The following is a 14,798-nucleotide window of genomic DNA, read 5'->3' as shown; positions in this document are numbered from 1 at the left end:
TAAATGGGAGCTTCCTCAAACAGCCATCTCTTTCCCGACAATCCCCTCTGTGCATGAACCCTTACATATGGTAATTAAACATTAAAACACAAAAAAAAAAAAAAAAAAAAAAAAACATTAAAACACCCGCGGCTTATAGTCCGGTGCGGCTTATATATGTAAAAAACAGTCAACTTTGCAGGTGCGGCTTATACTCCGGTGCGGCTTATAGTCCGAAATTTACGGTAGTTCTGATTTATAAGTAAATTAAAATTGTATAAATGTGTGGGAATTTAGCCAGGGCACCGGGGTTACACCCTACTCTTGCGAAGGGTGTCGATGGGATCTTTAATGACCACAGAGAGTCTGGACCTCGGTTTAACGCCATCCAATCGATAGTGCTCACTCACAGGACAGATTGCCTGTCTCTGCCCAGGGACATTGGCGATGGGGAGATAATTCATGAGACCAGATGGAAGAGCACCTCCTACTGGTCCTCCTCCAACACCAATTCTAGCACCAGTCTCCCATGCAAGGAGTATCATATCCACAGCCAGACCTGCTTAGCTTCCCCCTATGTAATGCAGGAGCCACTGGTGCCGACAACTCAAATAATTCCTCACAAAGACGCATCAACAAATGTGTCGAGGACATGGTGGAGTTCCAAACCGCCCCAACCCATCAACTGTGTCACAGCAGTAGGCAAACAAACTATTTACAGACACCCACTGCTGACACACCCCTGGGTGACAGGCCACCAGAGTCAGGACCTCGGTTTAACGTCTCATCCGAAAGACAGTGTTCACTCACAGGACAGAGTCCCTGTCTCTGCCCTGGGGCATTGGGGAGATTATTCATCAGACCAGCTTATTCATCAGACCATTCAGACCAGATGGGAAGAGCACCTCCTACTGGTCCTCCAACACCACTTCCAGCACCAGTCTCCCATCCCTTGAGACAGTGTGGCAACGTGACAAAAGACTGTTTTGACATGGAACATATAGGCTAGCACACTGTGTTCCACAACTATATTGCAGTCCTAGACTCCAAGTAGGAAGTGATCTAACATTCAAAGCGTAGTGAGTGAAGTAATGTGTAGATCACATCCAATGCCACTTAATAGTGCGTACACACCCCTATACCTCCCCCTTCAATGGGCACTTCCATGAAACAGAGCACTGTTTTCTTGTGGGAAAAGACTGTGGTGAAGGCTTGCAGAATGAATTACACATTAGCTAGCCCTATCTTCTGTAATAAAATGGACCAGATGTAAAACACTGTGCAGTGATGTAAGGCTGTCTACATCCAAACATGCCTACCTTCAATGATGACATTTAGTTCACACAAATGAGTAAGGGTGTATTCACACCTATCTCGTTTGGAGCAGTTGTTCCGAAACAGAGAGCATTTTCCCCCTTGGTGCGGTTCGTTTGGGGGAGTGTGAACACAGCAATCGCACTCGGATGCGGGACAAAACAAGCGGACCGAGATCGCCAAGAAAGGGTGGTCTCGGTCCGCTTTAAACGAACTCTGGTGTGGTTCGTTTGTGGTGAGAACGTGATCCGACCTCGATCCGCCACAACTGCAGTAAACGGTGCGCATTTTTGGATAAACCAGCTGCCGTAGTCAGCTGCGCTGTGCGTAATGGCCTGAAGAACGAGCATTTTTATCGTTTAAAAACAACATCTTTCAGATCCTGTTTTGGCGACTTGTGACTTGCATCGATAAACTTTGGGGGATTTTTGGATCATCACATCAGCAGTTTGAACTCAATCAACTTACCTCTGGTCTCCATTCAATAAATGAAAACAAGTCGTGGTAATCAGAACCAGCCTTCTTTGTGATAAGATTGTCTGGTTCAATCAGACAATCAGACTGATTGCATGTCTTCCTCGAAATGTCCGTTATTATTAAATTATTTATTAATATTTTATTCCTGACAGGACAGGTGTTCATATAGCCTAAGTCTCGGCTAATCCTCGTCTCCGTGATAGTAGCCTAATAGCAGAATTTGCGAGGGTCATTGATCTTCTATCTCCAAATTCCTGATAGCCTAAATAGGCTAAATAAATACATAGGCTTACATAGGCTACATAGCATACATTAATAAATAAATAAAGACCTTTCTCCCTCTCTGTCTCCCGATCCCTCCCTCTTTCTTTCTTTCTCTCTCTCTCTCTCTCTCCTCGCACGGCGCACGCCCGACAAAGCCTACAATGTAGGTCTAACAAAACGCATTCTTATAATCATAATAGTAAAATCTCTGGGAATTATTTTTTCCATCCCGAGAGGCTATTAGCCTATCAGAGTGTCTGCTGGCCAATCCAGGAAGTTTGACAATACTATTTGGACCGTTTGATTTATGGCTGTGTGAACACAAACTAACCAAGGCACAAATGCAACAATTGTATCAATTAAGTACCTGAATCGGAACAAAGCAAACGACCTACAGGTGTGAATACACCCTAAGATTGAATAAAATTGGGGTTGAGATGAGTGATTCTGAATTCTGAAATACAACACACACACACACACACACACACACACACACACACACACACAGTGATTAGTGTTCTGATTGATATACAACACAGAGTCAGTCAGACACACACACACACACACACACACACACACACACACACACACACACACACACACAGTGATTAGTGTTCTGATATACAACACAGAGTCAGTTAGACACACACACACACACACACACACACACACACACACACACACACACAGTGATTAGTGTTCTGATATACAACACAGAGTCAGTCAGACACACACACACACACACACACAGTGATTAGTGTTCTGATATACAACACAGAGTCAGTCAGTCAGACACACACACACACACACACACACACACACACACACACACACACACACACACACACAGTGATTAGTGTTCTGATATACAACACAGAGTCAGTCAGACCACACACACACACACACACACACACACACACACACACACACACAGTGATTAGTGTTCTGATATACAACACAGAGTCAGTCAGACACACACACACACACACACACACACACAGTGATTAGTGTTCTGATATACAACACAGAGTCAGTCAGACACACACACACACACACACAGTGATTAGTGTTCTGATATACAACACAGAGTCAGTCAGACACACACACACACACACACGCAGTGATTAGTGTTCTGATATACAACACAGCGTCAGTCAGACACACACACTGGGATTAGTGTTCTGATATACAACAGAGTCAGTCAGACACACACACACACACACACACACACACACACAGTGATTAGTGTTCTGATATACAACACAGAGTCAGTCAGACACACACACACACACACACACACACACACACACACACACACACACACACACACACACACACACACACACACACAGACACACACAGTGATTAGTGTTCTGATATACAACACAGAGTCAGTCAGACACACACACACAGACACACACAGTGATTAGTGTTCTGATATACAACACAGAGTCAGTCAGACACACACACACACACACACACACACACACAGACACACACAGTGATTAGTGTTCTGATATACAACACAGAGTCAGTCAGACACACACACAAACACCAAAGTGAGCATCTCAACCAGACACAGGCACATCAATCACACGCATGAGCCATAATGGGACACTTGTCCTCTCTGATAACTGGATTAAGGACAATTGGATTTAATCATGAACAAAATGTCATCTTGTTCCCCAGATCAACTAAATTAAGACTAGACTGATGCAGTTAACTTTAACTACTCCATTCCTACAGTGTTGATTTTGAGACAGGTTTTCACTTGTTTCATTCAAGTGACTTGACTATTTATTTATTTTTTCAAAGAAAAGAAAAAAGTGCATTGGTTTTCAATGAGAGCTCCAGTGCCTTTAAAAGGGCACGAGTCTGTGTGGTATGCTTATTATTTCAGGAAAGCATTGGTACTGTTTACCTTTTCCTAAAACAGCAAACTATTGAAAAGGGGAAACACACAGAGGGCAGCGGGGCTGTGATTTGAATGGTTGTACACTGGACGTCCTGACCATGTGACCATCAACTAGCACAGCACTGCCCTCAAGTTATCTTTGTCTCTGCAGAATTTGAAAGGAGATTTCTGTTACTAACTTACTGTGCCCTTGGGCGTTGGCTTGATATGTACATGTAGCTATTACAAAGCTAATGGTTTGTATGAAAGAATGAAAATGCCAGTGTGTATAACATAGAGATCTACTTGTAGGGTTCAGAAGCTCACAGACTATTATATGGAGATTACTAGTAGTCAGCACAGATTAAATTTGAATTGCAGAAATTGTCATTTTTCATACATACTTATTACATTTTATTTTTGTTCTAATTTCAAATTCAGTTTTCCCCATTTCAAGTTTAGTTTTCCTCATTCAGTTTCAGCTTCCTAAGAGACACTTCTGGCACAGGAGACTTGTATTCCTTGTTGTTATACCTCCTCTGAAGCAGCAAACAGTGTGGGCTAGGCTAATACTCTTTCATATTGTCCCTCACAAGCCGTTTAACACTGTGCCTTCACTGCCTTGTGTCTGAGTCTCAGGCCTAGATTACGCGAGAACGCTCCCTGCATAAAATAACAAACTTTTGCTACGTTTGTGCCTTCCATTTACATGGTAACGGCATTATTGGGGCCTGAAAACACACACAAAAAAAGAAACCAGGTTCCAGAGTGGAATTCCTTGATGATGTCACCGTGCGAATGGGAGAGCTCTGTGGAGTTCATGCTTGAGCATGCGTGGTGTCATCCAGAGCCGACCTCCAGAGGATCTCCCCTGGCTCCCAGCGTGACTGTCAGCCAGGCCAGGCTGTCTGCTCTGGACGAGGGGAGACCCAGAGACACACAGCGGTCTTTGCAAATAGCGAGTAGCAAATAGCGACTTTTTGTACAACAGTTGTGTCTCCTGAATTTAAATATTACTAAGTTTGTATGTCTCAGGAATGTAAGTTGGAATGTATTTAGTATATCTAGGAGAATCCCCTTAATCCCAGCATTCATCAGACAGCGCACTGGCTCAACCAAAGCACAATACTTCTTCCTGCATTATGGTATTTCTACGCTTCAGGTTCTTCTGACTTGACTTGAATGCCTCAATGCTTGCGTTGTTTTTCTTACATCTTATGTTTTAGGCTTTTTACTATGTAATGTAAGTTAAGCAGTCAAGTTAATTCACCTTTTTTAGGATAATAATGGTCTTCTAATCTAATCTAATCTGTTTTGGGCATGAATAGACTGAGTCTCAGAGGGTGATGTTAGAGCAGTCGGCAGTTTTCTTCCACAGCGTGACTAAAGCATTCTTCACTACTTCCTCTCTCCAACTTCCTGAATGCTATATAACATTCACATCATCACATGTGGTCTGTTTCCTGCTGTTACTCACACATCTCACAAACACCATTTATGTTATACTCACACTCCATAGAGGACTGTGAATGGAAAACAAAACAGCACAGGGAAGAAGAATATTGGGTATTTTTTGGCCAAACTAAAATTCATAAAATTCTATCAAAAGTGTGATAAACTGAGACAAGTTCTAGTAACAGGGTGGTAGCATGCTAGCATGACCTAAAATGCTCCCTGAAGCTCATATGTCAAAGCCGCACATTACTCTGTCAGAATAGTTCCTAATGCCACCATCAGAAGAGGCCCTGATATGATTGATTCACAATCAGATACTGTCAAAAGAACAAGGTTAACCAGCTGTTTACACAATCCAGATGCCAGAAATTCCGGCCCCTAGATGACATAGCAGAACATGATATTGTGCTGTGTTGCCAAGTAAATGGTATGTCACTTTTTACAAACAACAATTAGCCTACTCTAATTTCCCAGTTATAGCCTACATTTGGGTTATGTTATGTCATGTGCTACTATGTAGTTTGAAGTGAACCACTTAGCCTAGAGTGCCTATGTCTGGATAACACAGTTCTTGCAATTATGCAACCTATCAGCCTATTTCACATCCCACCCAAATCAGCCATTTTGTGTCTAAAATGCAGGAAGTAAAACAAAGAAGATCCAGTTTGCTGTTCCTCCGCTGCAAACAATTTATGTCAGTGCATGCTGAGTATATTGTGTTACTTCCTGCATTTTAGACACAAAATGGCTGATTTGTGTGGGATGTGATAGGCTTATTGACTGCCAAAATATACAGCAAAACAGTCTGTAATAGCCTACAGAATAGCCTGCAGCACATTATGAAATCCCATGAATCTGAGGCATAGTACGCCTTTATTCCAATAAAGGCATCCCATAGTCTCATAATGAAGATAACCATTAAGTAGGACTGAACTGTGCATTACTGCTTTAATTACTTTAATGGTTTACTAAATTACTACTGTGTTTATAATCAATAAGGCATGATTTAATAAGGGTTACAAATTACAAACTGTCAGTATTAAATAAAAACATGTTTGAGAAGCTGACCAAAAGAATCTCCTGCCAAAGTTGAGACTGTGAGTATTTCTTCCCATCAATGATGTTTTCTGCTTAAGTTTATTTTCTTTTTCTCTGTGTTGAGATCAGTGGAAAAAAATAGTTTAATCGTGGATGAAATTGGTTTGTGTACCCCCCCCCCCCCCCCCCCCCCACCCCAAAAAAAATAAAATCTGCCGGCCCATTGCAACACAATTTAATAGCATCAACTACTGTAATGATCAGTGGGCTTAAAGAAAGTCCACCAAGACAAGTGTAAATTAAGTGGATCCAAGCAACAGCCAGAGCAGCAACACAGCATTTAAAAAGACATCAGCAGTCAGATGGAAAACAACAGTCAGTGAGTGACAACACAAAAGCATTAGACACTCAGCATTACACATGCAGATCCAAATCGCAAAGGTATTGACCAGAGCAATCTAGTAAGAGAGTGGCGTGTGACTCAGTAGCCAATGAATAGCCAGGAAGGGGGCTCGCGTTACGTTTGAATGCTAAAATAAAGCTGATAATGTACAATCTGATTCTTTAAATGTCGGACCCTTTCAAAGTACATCACAAACAGACCATTTCGCTGCAACTCGACATCGCTGCTTAATCCAGAACCTTACTTCCGGGAACTCTTGAGAGTAAAAAACTGGTCCATTGGAGTGAATGGAGATATCGCGACTCTTCTATATACACGGCTCTGGTATTGACCAGCAATTTCACCCATTGTGTCCAATACTGCTGCAGCTGCTCTGGCTGGAGAGTTGGGTGACTCATTTCAGTTTCCTGTCCATGAAGAAAAGTTGTGTTGTCGCCCAGTCATTCCCAAACTGTGGTCCGCGCGGACCACTGGGCAATTTTATTATCATTATTTTTTTACATACACCCTGAGGCTTGGTCCGATCTTCGTTAATATCGAATATCACAATATTTCACAAATATCGCAATTGTGAAAATTTACTTTCAGAGGCTGTAGCGGGTTCAGTTTTCAATCCAGGTATCATATGAAACTATAAGACATAAGGCATTGATCGGTAGTGGTACATACCAACAATGTCATGCTAGCTTGTGGGGAAGGTGGCTAAATAACGCTCATATAGTGTACATATAGTATGGTAACGATACATACTGTGTAGTGATACTTGGTCTGAAAAGTTTGGGAACCCTGGCCTGTTGTAGCCTATATGCTCTCAGGGGTCCCCTCTCCCCCTTTCTCATACACAGCCTATGAATGACCATTTAGATACTGATCCTCTCTTATCCTTTTGTTGTAGAGAAAGAATTAGCGTACAAGCACAACTTATAATAGACAAACGGGAGTCAGTCCCACTCCCTTCCCTTCCCTTGCCTGTCTGATCAGATCAGGTGGTATATAAGTTACTAAAACAAGCTGCAAAGTGGTCTGGTGAAGATTGGCTACTAATTATTTGTAGTTCCAAATTACAATATCATTACTTCCAACAGAACATTATTTATTTCAAAATATAAACATTGAGTATAAAAATCTTATCCAAGGAGATTTGAACGACCTAGTGACTTAAAGGGATAGTTCAGTTTGTTTGAAGTGGGGTCCTATCAGCTAGTTCGATACACTAACTGAAGTAGGTACAGTGGTCTGGACCCTGGGCGCAGCGTGTAACGAGACCCGGTACGGTTGGGAGAAAAAGCAGTGCCGAATGAAACTGCTGTTTGGCGGAAAGGTAAAGCGCTGAAAATGGTCAAAATAGAGCGTGCATGTACACAGATATCAATTTGTTTAGGTGGCCGTTGTTTTAGGTGGCTAAATTACGTTTTAGTTCTTGACCCCACGTACTTACAGAGAAAAAGCTGGTTTGGCTGCTGCTCTGAGTACCGGGTCTCGTAACACGCTGCGCCCAGGGTCCAGACCACTGTACCTACTTCAGTTAGTGTATCGAACTAGCTGATAGGACCCCACTTCAAACAAACCGAACTATCCCTTTAAGGACGACGAATATAACATTGAACTATGCTTAGTGATTCACCAATGCTTTCAGATCCTTCACACTTTGTATCCAAAGCACAGCAAACCTGTTTGTGTTTAACATTATTATTCCTCATAACATGCACGCCTGTGGGTCTAGTAGTGATCAGAAACCAACACTACTGGTTTAAATCTCTCATGGTCACAGCAGTAATGCATTCTCTAAACCAGAGGTGCCCAAATTCTTTCCTATATGAACGGGCGAAAAAATAATCTGGATGGAGGGCCGTGGGCCAAAAATAAATGTTGATGTTAAGGCTGCGTGCAGTAAAATCAATACGGCAAAATATCACAATGTTTTTTTTGATTGGAGTGCACCTGGGCCCGGTGTGCTCCCTCAGACCAGGCAGTGTCTCTCTCCTTCCTCATTGATGCACCTTTTGTTCTGTTCTTTTCCTTAATGTAGTTGTGTTGTGTCTAGTTATTTTCCATTAGTCTTACTTAAATTATTGTTTTAACTCATACTTCAGCCTCTCACTCCCTTGAGCAACATAGTGGCACCTCATGACTGTCAGTTATCCATTCGGTTTGCAAGTTTACCATTAGCTAGTAGCTCAGTCACATAACACTGTACTGTAAAGTGTATGTAGGCCTAATGCATAATAAGTTATCTTTATGTCATCATCATGCTGCTCTTGTACGCAGAAGGGGAGTATCCCTCCCTCTGTCAAACCAGCTCCACTGAATTCCTTAACAATGACCTCATTCCATCTGCCCAATGTCACTGGATGTCATGCTTTAACATCAGGCAAGGACATTGTAACAAAGAAGGTCCATAGCAGCAAGCTAGTGCTACAGAGACGTTTTGAATGTTCTCTAAACTCCCTGAACACTGGGGTGTTATTCATGTCCTCCTTGGCTGTGTTGTGTAGCCACATCCTGGGCCCAAAGCCCAAATGGTGTTGCTGTGATGTCATCTTTAGAGTGACTCGTTAAACAAGCATACAGCTTTCAAGGTTTATCCTCCAAAGTCTGGTTGACTTCTTCTAGACCGAACTGTGACCATGCCAGGCAGGCACTTAGTTTAACTGGTTATTATGTTATGAGCATTGTGTGGCTTGTTAGTGTGCATTTGGCAGTGACTAACTCTAAACTCTACTTTAATCCTGCTCAAGATAGACTTAACCCCCATCCTGGAATCTGGACCGCATCCACACAAATTACATGGCACATCAGGAGTGAGATCCTATACGACCATATATGGAGAAATGGTGAACAGGAAAGTCAATCTTCAGAAGTCTGACTCCCAGAGAGGACAGCAATTTTCAGAAGTCGAGAGAGCTTATAATAAACTTCAGCAAAAAAAATACAAATTTTAAACAGAATGAGAATTTTAGTTCACCGATTAACACATTGACTGCCAGCCGTTTTTTTCTTGCTGTAGGTAGCTTCTGCCAAGCCGTTTTTTGAGGATTGTGGCTCATTTTACAAGAGCCGAGGATTATTTTCTGCTTGGAGTTTGTGAACATACAATATCTCAAAAGTACTAATAGAATGTGTACTTTCTCTGTCTAAAAGAGTTAGTTTGTAGAGTTAGTAGTTATGTAAGCATTAGCAGTTGAATACAGCATGGTTTTAGCGTCAGAAAAAATATTCAGAGATAAACGGCTTTTTGTGAAATTCGATAGAACTGTCACTTTAACCATTCATTTTTGGCTCTCTCTCTCTCTCTCTCTCCCTCCCCCTCTCGCTCTCTCTCTCTCTCTCTCTCCCTCCCCCTCGCTCTCCCTCCCTCTCTCTCTCTCTCTCTCTCTCTCTCCCTCCCTCTCGCTCTCCCTCCCTCTCTCTCTCTCTCCCTCCCTCTCGGGAGGGAGACGCACTAGGTTTAATCCTAGTGAGAGGGGGAGAGGGAGAGAGAGAGAGAGAGAGAGAGAGAGGGAGGGAGGGAGAGAGAGAGAGCGAGAGAGAGAGAGGGAGAGAGCGAGAGGGAGAGTTGCTTCAACTCCTCCCTCCGTGGGCGTTCTTCTTGGCTGCAGCGGCCGTCACAGTCTCAGTGCTTTGCTGCTGTCCTGTGCCTGTCTGCACGGCCGCTGTTTGAGGAAGTCGGCATGGACTCGCTCGCTTCTTGGAGTTTTGGTTGAGAGAAGCTTTTGCGATTCTGGTCATATTTATGCTGCGTGTTTCAAAGTGTGTTCCAACTGTAATCTATTATGTAAATTTGCAATCCCGCATCGCCAGCAATCAGCGCGAAAAAGAAAGCGTTTTCCCCCATCCATTTTCATGAGAATGGCTGGGGTGAGAATGGCGTGACAAGTTAAAAAAATGCTTGCCTTCCTCTAGTCAGGAGAGCACTGTTGCCACTTAGTGGGTCGGTGGAATGGGTTGTAAACGTTCGGTGGCTCCAATAATTATATAAGAGATGTAAAAGGGTTAGATGCACATCCCACGGTCAAAAAAAAAAAAATCATTTTTTTGACGACTCAACTCGTCGTTGGCAGTGAACAGCTGGATTGTGTTTGACGACTCAACTCGTTCTTGGCAATTAACGTGTTAAACTGATTCATTTCAACATACACATTCTTTCACTACATTTCCACGTGTTTACAAGTCTGCAAACAAACCTGTGGAGCTACAGTATACAACCAGGACAGCTAAAGAGGAGGGGAAAACACCATGGCTCCACCCAGGGATGAATTATGACTTCCTCTCACACACTCGGAGCCGTCTTGAGAGTTTGGCAAGAGCCACAGCACAGGCTTCCTTACTTTGCCTCTGTCTGTTGTGCTCTGCTTGGGAGGGTTGAGCAACAGGGAACGTGTCTGGCCCTGGCTGAGATCACAATGGTCTGGGAGAGTGTGTGGATGACACATGCACTCAGTAGTCCATATAGTGAGCAGAGACTTGGGGGGGGGGGGGGTGTTTAAAGTTGAGGGAGAGGCGGGCGGGATATTCAGGAGTTATTGGAGTCATTTTAGTCAACACTGGGGTTTTCAGTCTGTAGTTATTATGGTCACACTTTCCCCTACCTTAACTTTGCTGGAACACATACCAGTGATTACAAGTTTGAGCCTCAGGCTTTCAGTGTTGTACTCTCTGCCACCCCCCTCCCCCTCTGACAGTGTGCAGTGAGTGAGGAACAGTTGTTTTGGTTTGTTGATACTGTTCCTCAGGCTCTTGGTCAGTCCCAGTGCTCACAGCTCATTGTATGGCTGCACCAAGTTTTTGCCTAAGGCAAGGTTTGCATTCGAAAATCCCATTGGAGCCAGTCAGACAAATTCTCCTGGCAGTCCAGACTACAAAGCCCCACCCTTCACAGGACACTGGTGAGCAACTGTCTCTCTCAGTTGTGCTGCTCAAATGAAGCCAGTGAGTTTGCCCATATCACCATCCTCCTGCTTAATGTGAGCTCAACAACAGTGGCACTGTTGTTCTTCTCATGCCTCAGTTTTTAAGGGAACTTTATACAAGAGCAACATGAATTCAGTTCATTCATTTTCTATGAACCTTGAAACATCAGCTGACATTAAACAGTGGCTTTCTCATTCGCTTGTTTGCGTGCCTGCAAATGAACTTTTGGCCATTCCCGCTGATCAGCAGCCAATCACACCTCGGTGATCAGTGCAACATATAGACCCTTTTAGAGTGGACGTCACAGGGTTAGTTGCGCACGCATCAAGGTATCCATCCACAACTCTGAGGAACTCGAGCCGAAACGAGAGATCCCCGGAATACAGGAAAAAGATGTCTTGTGCCTTATGCGTATTAGACGCTGGACATTCCCACTAGTAATATGACGACTTTGGTGATGTATTGGATGCTAGACCCATCCTGACAGTGACTAGGGTCAGGAAACCTCACCCCACTGAAAGAGTTAGCTTATTTGTGTAAGGTAACCTGTTACTGGCAAAGCTTTAAAATACATGGAGGAGGAGTCGGGATCTTCCATATTTACAGTATATGACAGCTGAACCGCTAGTTGTAACTTTCTGCAATGAGTTTGGCTCCGCCCACAAAATATGTCATCGCTGTTTACAAACATTGAAAGGGTCTATAGCAGCGCTATGACATGATTGGTTGTTGATAGCCAAAAGTTCAGCAGCAGCCAAGTGTTTCACACAGACAAACGTGGAAGTGGCAACCATAATCAACATCAGCCAATGTTTCCCTCTGGTCACAGAAAAGTCATAGACTTCCGGCCTCTGGTTTCTCCAGCTGCTGACAGTGTGTAGGCAGTTACATGCACTTCAAACACTCAGTGGTATAGCTTGGATTTACAACTAGTTTCCACCCAGGAGAGTGAATAAAGGGACCATGGCTACAGTTTATAAGGTATTTGAAATGTTAACATTTAGCTCCACTTGGTGGTAATGCAAACTTAATTACCGAGTTGTCTGAGTGGGTAGTTAGTTAACCAGAAGTGATGATTCAGATGTCATACGGAAGCCCTGACCATCCACCACGACCCAGAGCATATGATCTCATTTCCAGGCAATGGAGAGCATGCAGTAATGAGTAATCGCTCACTGACATCTGAGCTTGTAGGGTTGCCCACTTTCTAAACAACCACCAACAACAACAACAACAACAACAGCAGCTCCTCACACACTATTACACTACACAGTCATTAGCTATTCCACCAGGCCAGGCCAAGATGCTTTGTGTGCATGAATCAGTTGTTATCTATGTTATCTATAGGCACAGTCCTCAGTGACTGCCATTTTATTGTGCTGATAATGCACGTTGACTATGGACAGGTCATATCAATTGCAAGCACACACACGAACACACACACACAGACACACACACACACCTCTTAAAACCACCCCAAACCACATGGATAGAACTACACAATGGGTCAGCAAGTAACTGAACTTGACCCTTCTATCTATTCACAAAATCCTTTGAAGCCAAACTGTCACAACAAGAATGCTCGTCAAAACTTTCAGACGATGCAGCATTGATTGGTGTACGATAATCAGGTTTGCATGATGCCATGAGTGCTTTGAAAAGTAAAGCACTGAGTGAAACACTAGCTCTCTTTCCTGAGTCTAACTGCTATTAGGCTAGCTGTTCTGTGTTGGGCTACATTAAATAGTAATGGGAGTCCCATCCGGGGCTATCAAGACATCAATAGCTATTTGAGGCTCCTCTAGCTCTACACAGGGAGGCACTGTATGACAACATGTGAAGCTGTGATTCTGCTTGGCTTGATCTGACTTCATCAACAGGGTTTACTGTAACATTGACCAGTGACTAATAAGTGTAAAACAGAGATTGGGGGCTATAGTTTGAACTCTGTACTTCAGCCAAGTAATAAAACTAACTCAGGTTACCAGTGAGACAATCGTGGAAAGCAGTGGAGTCAGTGCTGACAGGGCTCCCAAAGTTGCTGCTGCAACACTAACTGTGGATCATCGTGACATTTAACCCTTGCATGTCTACAAGATTACAGGACGTGGCAATTGAGTGTACATCACCTTCATTTATGAGTAAAATGAACAAGTCGGAATACCCCACTTACCAGCTTTTTGTTTTTACCCTCATCCTCGTTAGACTTCTTTTTAGAGGGTTTATTGGGGTCCTCTCCGCCGCTTGCTTGATCCATTTTTGATGAAACAGTTCCCTTGAAAGACTTTAGATGACCTCAAAAGTTAACTCCACGCTTGCAGCAAAACTTGAAAAAAACAAACAACCCAGGTTAGGTATTCTCAAAAGCCATTCCGTTAAAAGGTAAATAATACTTTCAAGTTGGCTGCTCCAAGTAATTCCTCAGTAGTTATCCAGCTGTCGAGGACCAAGAGGTGTGGTGGGGTCCTGGCTGTATCCGTCCTGGCTGAAGTCTCTTCAGTTCAGGAGCAAAACACTTTACACCGCGGTCAAAGCTTTCTGAAATGACCAGAATAATGATGTAAACAACAATATCACAACGTCTTGTGCATTAAAACATTTGCCTTAACACGTGTTTCACTGAACGTTATTATGCGGACAGATTCAATTAAGACATCACGTGGCAAACAATAAAACACAAATGGCAGGCATTAAACACAAAAGATAATGTAACGTCAAACTACTACTCAACAAAGAGACGTTGTTTCTTTCCCATTTGTTTCAAAAAGCAAACTTGTACAACGTAATAATCTCGTAGTGACCGACAAAATGTTGCAGGGGAACCAAATATAACGTTAGTCTGACAGTTTTAAACGTACATTGGCATGTCCATAATTTGCCAAAAATTACAGTCATGAAGCTGAATTGACAACATTATAAACGACTGTATTAGTAGAAAAATCACCGTTGTTCTCTCTGCTTGGGCTACTTTGCAAATACTGCTCACTTGCCCACGCTAGCATAACAACACGACAGTTACGTCGCTAATGTTGTTTATTTTAGCAGGCACAATGACACATAACC

General features: G+C 43.0%; 1 protein-coding gene across 1 annotated transcript in view; it reads right to left on the bottom strand.

Annotated features, from left to right (window-relative positions):
* Positions 1 to 14,189, bottom strand: part of diaph2 (diaphanous-related formin 2) — a 568,359-nt gene extending 554,170 nt beyond the window's left edge. The window contains exon 1 of the mRNA XM_083651834.1: positions 13,909 to 14,189. Within this exon, the coding sequence (XP_083507960.1) occupies positions 13,909 to 13,992 (84 nt within the window). The 5' untranslated portion in view covers positions 13,993 to 14,189. The remainder of the gene's footprint in view (positions 1 to 13,908) is intronic.
* Between the last annotated feature and the right edge of the window lie 609 nt (positions 14,190 to 14,798).

This window comes from Poromitra crassiceps, assembly GCF_964638095.1.
Source record: "Poromitra crassiceps genome assembly, chromosome: 15".
Lineage (NCBI taxonomy): Eukaryota > Metazoa > Chordata > Actinopteri > Beryciformes > Melamphaidae > Poromitra > Poromitra crassiceps.
Note: the sequence above shows the minus strand (reverse complement) of the source record. Positions and strands in the feature narration are given on the sequence as shown.